The sequence below is a fragment of the Pristiophorus japonicus genome, chromosome 9, assembly GCF_044704955.1.
Source record: "Pristiophorus japonicus isolate sPriJap1 chromosome 9, sPriJap1.hap1, whole genome shotgun sequence".
Classification (NCBI taxonomy): domain Eukaryota; kingdom Metazoa; phylum Chordata; class Chondrichthyes; family Pristiophoridae; genus Pristiophorus; species Pristiophorus japonicus.
In genome coordinates this window covers 190600372-190609759 of record NC_091985.1, presented here as the reverse complement: position 1 = coordinate 190609759, position 9388 = coordinate 190600372, and the positions used below count along the sequence as shown (strand labels likewise).

Genomic DNA, 9388 nt, shown 5'->3' with positions numbered 1-9388 from the left:
TTTCACAATCGGCAGGTTCAGAGAAAGAATAAGAAATTCCTCCCACATCTTCCTTTCTGTGTGTGTGCAGGGAGCGAAGTTGTAATTGGTCGCTCTGTAGTGCATTTCATTGGTCTTTTCCGATAACCAATCATAGTCAGTTTAGCCCACCAATGAAAGTAAGGTCGAAATTATTGTCTCCAACAGTCAGAATAATGACTTTTTAATTCAAAACCGACGCCAATAATTTTAAAACTAGCGGATTATGTTAATAAATTCACCATTAGTCAAAGATTTGCCAACACGTTTAAATTTATTTTGTCTTATTGCACATATTCCTTGCAAGTTCCAGGCTGTTAGTCAAGATTAAATTCGGGTGCTATTTCAAACTGTCTGTAATGGGCGGGAATCAATCGCCACTGATTCTGTAACGGGATACATTCCAACTCAATCTTTGTAAAAGTTGAGTTCCATACATTATTGATCAATCAGCTCTTTCAGAGAGGTTGTGGGTGGCTCTTAAAAGAGCCGTTATGTTTGGGTTTGATCTCTCAGGACAGCGTGCAGTTTCACTTGGAGCTGGTGAACTTGGTCACCGCCTTTGTCCCTTCCGACACAGCGTGCTTGGCCAGCTCCCCGGGCAGCAGCAGGCGCACGGCGGTCTGGATCTCCCGGGAGCTGATGGTGCGGCGCTTGTTGTAATGGTCCAGGCGGGAAGCCTCACCCGCCATGCGCTCCAAAATATCGTTCACAACCGAGTTCATGATGCCCATGGCCTTGGCGGAGATGCCGGTGTCGGGGTGAACCTGCTTCATCACTTTGTAGATGTAGATGGAGTAACTCTCCTTCCTCAACTTTCTGCGCGTCTTGCCGCTCTTCAGTGGGGTTTCGTGATTACTTTCTTGGCGCCTTTCATGGCGGAAACAGTTTTGGGGGGAGAGAGCTCACCGGCCGCCATCTTGGTCAAGGTGGGCCTTGCAGCGCATGCGCGGACTTTTGGACAGGGACAAAAATGGGCGGGGCTTCAGAGTCTGTCAGTTTGATTGGACAGGTGTTTGTGCCCAACTCAGTGGCCCCTGAAAGGGAGCCTTGTTGTGCTGCTTGTTGTCTGGTGACCCTGGGCAGCACAGGCTGCCCGCACTGCAATCAGCGACCTGACTTCGCAGCCGTCGCCCTCCTGCAGTGGTACGCCGCCGCACGTTGCTCCCTCTGATGGCCCCGGCCTGCTGATGGTCTTGCAGGCCGCGACCGCGCCGATGTCCGGGCCGGGCCGCCGCACTCTGCTCCCTCTAATGCAGCCTTTCAATCACAATAAATCCTCCTCAATTCACTAACGTGGCCTTTCAATGGCGGTGTATTTACCCAGCATTCCCCCCGACGGAGAATGTGCCGAACCCAGATTACACGGGCCCAGTGCGCAGGCGCGGGACCTGGCTGTGTTTGGGACATGCGCATTGCGTGTAATGGCGGAGCGCACGTGGTGAACATCTGCTGCGCAAAAGAGCCCATTTTCAGCGGGGCGGAGGGGAGTAACGGACCAGCGGGTAGCCGGAGAGGTTTCATAAACAACCGGTGCCCGCCGGGAGCCCGGAATAATAACCGGAATATCGGCGACTGCAGTTTCCGGGCTTTCTCCTGGTCATAGGCTCAGGGTAACGGCGGCCATCTTTGTACAGGAAGGCAAGATCAGCGCTCCGCCATTTTAATTCACTGAGCAGCAAAACGCATGCGCGGCCATCTTGGTGGAGGAGCAACGTGAGGTGCGGTCAGTGTCTGTTTCCAACCGGTCCTCCTGGGTAAAGCAACAACTTGTTTATTTTATTCTCACTCAACACCTCGGATTTCTCACTATTTCTCCTAAAGACGCTGCTCAGTGCTAAGCTTACGGTTTACCTCCCAGACAATTGTAACAGGAAAGCCCCAGAGCTGTTAACTCCCTGGGTTAGAAACCCTGTGAACAGTCCCAGGGTTATTATCTCATAACAACATAAGAAATAGGAGCAGGAGGAGGACATTTGGCCCCTGGAGCCCGCTCCGCCATTCAATAAGATCATGGCTGATCTGATCATGGACTCAGCTCCACTTCCCTGCACACTCCTCTGTTCCCTTATCGCTCAAAAATCTGTCTACCTCTGCCTTAAATATATTCAATGCCCCAGCCTCCACAGCTCTCTGGGGCAGAGAATTCCACAGATTCAAAACCCTCTGAGTGAAGACATTTCTCTTCATCTCAGTTTTAAATGGGTGGCCCCTTATTAGGGTAAACTAAAACTAGCGGGTACAGTCTATGAGTGGAAATATCCTCTCTGCATCCACCTTGTCGATTCCTCCCGTTATTTTATATGTTTCGATAAGATCACCTCTCATTCTTCTGAACTCCAATGTGTATAGGCCCAGCTTACTCAACCTATCCTCATAAGACAACCCCCTCATCTCTGGAATCAAGCTCTGAACAGTCCCAATGCAAGTATATCCTTCCTTAAATACGGAGACCAAAACTGCACGCAATACTCCAGGTGTGGCCTCACCAATACCCTGTACAGTTGTAGCAGCACTTCTTTGCTTTTATACTCGATTCCCCCCCCCTTGCAATAAAGGCTAACATTCCATTTGCCTTCCTGATTCCTTGCTGTACCTGCATACTAACTCTTTGTGTTTTATGCACAAGGACCCCCAGGTGTCTCTGTACTGTCGCATTTTGCAATTCTTCTCCACTTATATTATAATTTGCTTTTCTATTATTTCTGCCAAAGTGAATAACCTCACATTTTTCCACGTTATACTACATCTGCCAAATTTTTGCCCACTCAATTAACCTGTCTATATCCCTTTGCAGATTTTTTATGTCCTCACAATTTGCTTTCCCACCCATCTTTATATCAATCTTGGCTACATTAAACTCGGTCCTTTCATTCAAGTCATTAATAATAGATTGTAAATAGTTGAGGACCCAGCACCGATCCTTGCGGCACCAATCGGAAAGTGACACATTTATCCGGACTCTCTGTTTTCTGTTAGTTAACCAATCCTCTATCCATGCTAATATATTACCCCCAACCTCGTGAAATTTTATCTTGTGCAGTAACCTCTTATTTGGCACCTTATCGAATGCCTTCTGGAAATCCAAATACACCACATCCACTGGTTCCCCCTTATCCACCCTGCTTGTTACATCCTCAAAGAACTCCAGCAAATTTGTCAAATATGATTTCCTTTTCATAAAACCATGCTGAATCTGCTTGATTGAATCATGCTTTTCCAAATGTTGCGCTACTGTTTCCTTAATAATGGACTCCAGCATTTTCCCAACGACAGATGTTAGGCTAACTGGTCTATAGTTTCCTGCTTTTTGTCTGCCTCCTTTTTTAAATAAATAGAGCTTTCACATTTGTGGTTTTCCAATCTGCTAGGACCACCTCAGAAGCCAGGGAATTTTGTTAGATTACAACCAATACATCCACTATCTCTGCAGTCACTTCTCTTAAGAATCTAGGATATAAGCCATCAGGTCCAGGTGACTTGTCGCCTTTAGTCCCATTATTTTACCAAGTACTGCTTCATTATTGATAGTGAATGCATCACGTTCCTCTCTCCCTATAGCTCCTTGATTATCCACTTCGGTATCACTCTCAGTGACCGAGTGTTTTACTCTAATTAAACTGATCTCGGACTATTTCTGTCAGATATTAACTCTTGCACGGTCCCAGCAAACACTCCCACTCCCTCGACCCTCCGATGTTTCTGCAGGATTGCTTTGTGAAGACAGGCTCATGGAGAGAAACACCCTGCACAGAATGATCCCAAATTGAGCATCTCCAAGGGACAGGATTCCCAGCTTTGATCATTTTCTGTCCTTTCCAGCCAGGCTCAGTTCCTTTGCTCAGATTCTGATAAAAGTAAATTCGGAAAAGAGCACTTTGATTTTTACAGGCTGTATTAGTGCAGAGAGCTGCGCATGCGCAGTTCAGCCCCGCCCCCTGTGTCGATTTGCAGTGAGAAGAAGAGCACATGTGACCTCCCCTCCCCCAGCCCTGTCTGTGATCGCCATTCACTCAGTAAGTGGAAGAAGATGGTTTAAAACAGCCAGAAACGGAGACCCCGCGGCCCCAGGGTAAGGCAGTGAGCAGCAGCCTCCTTACAGCAGTGCAGCGCTTTGGGAGCGTGTCTGCAGATGGGCTCAGAGATCGGCATGGAGTCCAGGGGGGAGATCAGGGTGAGTCGGGGGCTGTGTGTAAGAGGCAGAGTGGAGCAAGAACCAGTCTCAGTGAGTGGGGGAAGGGAGAGGCCATTCTCGGGCTGTGTTTCGACAGTGTAAGGTAACAGAAAGTAAATCACCTCGCTCTTTCAAATCATTGCTGCTTTCTTTCCCCAAATCAACAGTGAATGTTCCTGATTCAGTTCCAATCTCACCGGTTCTGTTGTTCCTGGACAGTGAGCAGTGGAAACACAGCCTGACAGTGAGGATGTGGGGAGTTTCGCAATGTGCATCTATTGCAGACATCAGGAGAGGAGTGTGGGAGAAGATATTTTAAAGTCGGGTTATATTGTTTCGGTATGTTGAGTTCTCCAGAACAATGTTGCTGGTGATCGAGAGATATATTGTCGCTCCCTCAGATACATCATATTCTCCCCCGCATCCATATCTTAGAACTAATATTGTTCTCGTATTATTATTCTCAGAGCAAAATTCTTCAACCAGCCAGAACAAATGTGAGCTTTCCTCCTCCACCCGGAACACAAGGAACAGTGCAGACAGCTCCTTCTCACACACAGTAAGTACATTATCACTCACAGAGCATAGAGACACAGAACTGGCCTCAATCCTATTGTCACAGGCAGCAGAAGCTGTCAGTCCCACGGTGATCCGAAGTGGCAGAATTACATTGTGATTCTTACAGCCACATGGAGCAGTAGAATCAGATGCTGTTAAACCATTGAAACAGATCACGCTGACAAGTACATTAAACACCCACACTCACTTGCCAGACACTGACAGGTACAGATTATAACCCACACTCACTTGCCAGAAACTGACAGGTACAGATTATAACCCACACTCATTTGCCAGAAACTGACAGGTACAGATTAGACCGCACACTCACATACCAGAAACTGACAGGTACAGTGTAAAACAGAAAACCACGTAGACAAATAGATACAAATTAAAGGCTGACTAACATACCAGAAACCTAGACACACAGCTTAAACCCCCCACACACACCAAAACCTGTCTGGTACAGAATAATATGCACACTCGCATATCAGAGACTGAGAGATACAGTATAAAACCCACACTCACACATCAGAGGCTGACATATTACAATCCATATTCCCATAACATAAATTGACATACAGCGAAGTGCCAATACTCACTTACCAGTTATTGACAGGTACAGGGTAAATACCTCTCTTCCATACCAGAAACTGACAGATATAGAGTAAGGCCCACAATCACATATCAGAACTTGACAGGTACAGAATAAAACCCAGGCTCCCATAACAGAAATGGAGAGACAGAGAAAGGCCCACGCTCACATACCAGAGACAGATAGATACAGAGTGAAACTCAGACTCATTTACCAGAGACCGACAGATAAAGGGTAAACACTCACCTCCATAACAAAAATTGACAGTTAGAAAGTAAAACGAATACTCTTATCAGGAATTGGTGGTACACAGTAAAACAATACTAACATACTGGAGAATGACAGGTATGGAGTAGAGCTCACATTCACATAACAGAGATGGACAGATACAGCACAAAACACACACTCACACACCAGGAATGGAAAGATACAGAATGAAACCCACAGGCAATTACCAGAAAGTGACAGGTACAGGATAAAACCCACACTCTCCTTACCAGAAACTGACATACAGAGTAAAACCCTCATTCACATACCAGAGATTGACAGATACAGAGTCAAAACCACACTCCCATACCAGACACCCACAATATTCATTCTATATTTACCCGTCAATGGTTCAGAGAGTGAAAGTGTCAGTAGCTATCCTATAATCACCGGTCAGTCCCACACTGACACTGCACCGGAGATTGAAAGTGGCAGTGTCTATCCTGTACTCACCTGTCAATCAGAATCTGTCACATCGTGTCAGAGAACGACAGAGGCAGTATCTATCCAACACTCACCTGTCACATCGTATCAGAGAATGAGAGAGGCAGTATCTATCCAACACTCACCTGGCAATCCAACTCTGCCTCACTGTATCAGAGATTGAGAGATGCAATATCTATCTTATGTTAACAAATATATCCCATACTGATAGCAATATCAGAGAATGAAAGGTACAGTGTCTGTCCTATACACACCTGTCAATCACACACTGACACACAGTACAGAAAGTGACAGATAAAGTGTATAGTCTATCCTAATCAAGCAATTTAAAACTGTCCCATTGTATCAATGAGTGACAGAAACAATATCTGTCCCTTTTCACCGGACTAGTGAGTGTAGAACTGAAACCAGCCAGAGCCAGCACCTTCAGGGGAGGGAGAGGGAGGGGCACCAGTGAGTGTAGAACTGAACCCAGCCAGACTCAGCACCTTCAGGGGAGGGGAACCAGTGAGTGTAGAACTGAACCCAGCTAGAGTTGGTGATGATAATTAGGAGCGGAGGACAATCTGCCTTCAGACATGCGATGTGTTTGAATTTCAGGGCAGGGACGGGGAAGAGTGTATGGGGCGGGAATTTACTGCTTTGGAGGAACAAGAGAGGAAAGAATGTTCCATACAATTTAGAATTGTCTGTTCTGAATTTCTGTCCTGTACTTGCAGTAATGATTTTGTAAACTCCTTTTCCAGGGTATCAGGAGGGGAAGATTTGCAGACGGGAAACTCAAACCAAACATCACATCAAGATCTGATGGAATCACTCGATTCCTCAGGACCTGAATATCATCGGCCTTTGAATGTGGAAGGAGAAATGTTTGTTTGTTCTGTCTATGGGAACAGATTTCAAACATCAGTGTGACTGGAAAAGCACCGAGACATACACACCCGAGTGAGAGTGTTCCAGTGCACTGACTGCAGAAAGAGCTTTAACCAGTTACACAGCCTGAAAAAGCATCACACCATTCCCAGCGGGGAGAAATAGTACACGTGTTGTGTGTGTGGACCAGGCTTCAACTGATCGTCCAACCTGGAGAGAAACAAGGACACCCACACCATGGAGAAACCGTGGGAATGTGGGGACTGTGGGAGGGGATTCAATTACCCGTTTGAGCTGGAAGCTCATCGACACAGTCATACTGGGGAGAGACCGTTCACCTGCTCCGAGTGTGGGAAGGGATTCACTCGGTCATCCAACCTGCTGACACACCAACAAGTTCACTCTGGGGAGAGGCCGTTCATCTATTCCGATTGTGGGAAGGGATTCACTCGGTCATCCCAGCTGCTGAGACACCAGCGAGTTCACACTGGGGAGAGGCCGTTCACCTGCCATGAGTGTGGGAAGGGAATCACGACATCATCCCACCTGCTGACACACCAGCGAGTTCACACTAGGAAGAGACCATTCACCTGCTCCGAGTGTGGGAAGGGATTCACTCGATCATCCCGCCTGCTGGAACACCAGCGAGTTCACACTGGGGAGAGACCGTTCACCTGCTCCGAGTGTGGGAAGGGATTCACTGTGTCATCCCAGCTGCTGAGACACCAGCGAGTTCACACTGGGGAGAGGCCATTCATCTGCTCCGAGTGTGGGAAGGGATTCACTCGGTCATCCAACCTGCTGACACACCAGCGAGTTCACACTGGGGAGAGGCCATTCATCTGCTCCGAGTGTGGGAAGGGATTCACTCGGTCATCCAACCTGCTGACACACCAGCGAGTTCACACTGGGGAGAGACCGTTCACCTGCTCCGAGTGTGGGAAGAGATTCACTCAGTCATCCACCCTGCTGGAACACCAGCAAGTTCACACTGGGGAGAGACCGTTCACCTGCTCCGAGTGTGGGAAGGGATTCACTCGATCATCCTGCCTGCTGACACACCAGCGAGTTCACACTGGGGAGAGGCCGTTCATCTGCTCCGAGTGTGGGAAGGGATTCACTGAGTTATCCAACCTGCTGAGACACCAACGAGTTCACAAGTGACTGCAGGGTTTGGATTCTGCTGTTGTCCCAGACTAAATCATGTCCATTCTGACAGTTGGGCTTTCTTTCTGTTGATATTGACTTCCCCTATGACTGGGCTGAAGTTTAATATTTGGGATATTTCACCAATTAATCAACGGGAAAAGGGTCAGATTAAAAAAAATGCTGATTGTGTTTGTATCCATACTTCACCCTTTAAAAAAAATAAGAAATAGGAGCAGGAGTAGGCCATTGGCCACTCGAGACTGCTCTGCCATTTAATATGATCACAGCTGATCTGATCTTGGACACAGCTCCACTTCCCTGCCCACTCCCCATAAACCTTCACTTCATTATCGCTCAAAAATCTGGATATCTGGGGTCGAGAATTCCAAACATTTATGACCCTCTGAGAAAATAAATTTCGCCTCATCTCTGTTCTAAATCGGCGACCCCTTATTCTTAAACTATGCCCCTAGTTCTAGATTTTCCCATGAGAAGAAACATCCTCTCTGCATCTACCTTGTTGAACCCCCTGAGTATCTTATATGTTTCGATACGATCACCTCTGATTCTTCTAAACTCCAATAAGTATAGAAGCATAGAATCATAGAAAATAGGTGCAAGAGTAGGCCATTTGGCCCTTCAATCCTGCACCGCCATTCAATAAGATCATGGCTGATCATTCCTTCAGTACCCCTTTCCTGCTTTCTCTCGATACCCCTTGATCCCCGAAACCGTAAGAGCCATATCTAACTCCCTCTTGAATATCTCCAATAAACTGGCATCAACAACTCTCTGCGGCAGGGAATTCCACAGGTCAACAACTCTCTGAGTGAAGAAGTATCTCCTCAACTCAGTCCTAAATGGCCTATCCCTTATCCTAAGACTATATTCCCTGGTTCTGGACTTCCCCAACATCGAGAACATTCTTCCTGCATCTAACCTGTCCAGTCCTGTCAGGATCTTATATGTTTCTATGAGATCCCCTCTCATCCTTCTAAATGGCAGTGAATAAAGGTCCAGTTGATCCAGTCTCTCCTCATATGACAGTCCAGTCATCCCTGGAATCAGTCTGGTGAACCTACGCTGCACTCCCTCAATAGCAAGAACCTCCTTCCTCAGACTAGGAGACCAAAACTGAACACAATATTCCAGGTGAGACCTCACCAAGGCCCTGTACAACTGCAGTAAGACCTCCGTGATCCTCTATTCAAATCCCTAGCTATGAAGGCCAACATACCATTTGCCTTCTATACCGCCTACTGTACCTGCATGCCCACTTTCAGTGACTGATGAACCATGACACCCAGGTC

At 47.0% G+C, this 9388-nt stretch overlaps 1 protein-coding gene across 1 annotated transcript; it reads left to right on the top strand.

The window, feature by feature from the left end:
* Positions 1-7166: 7166 nt before the first annotated feature.
* On the top strand, positions 7167-8075 carry LOC139274022 (histone-lysine N-methyltransferase PRDM9-like; the record flags this gene model as incomplete). The annotated part of the gene is made up of 1 exon (XM_070891074.1): positions 7167-8075. A coding segment is annotated over exon 1 (909 nt), but the record flags the coding sequence as incomplete, so codon positions are not given.
* Between the last annotated feature and the right edge of the window lie 1313 nt (positions 8076-9388).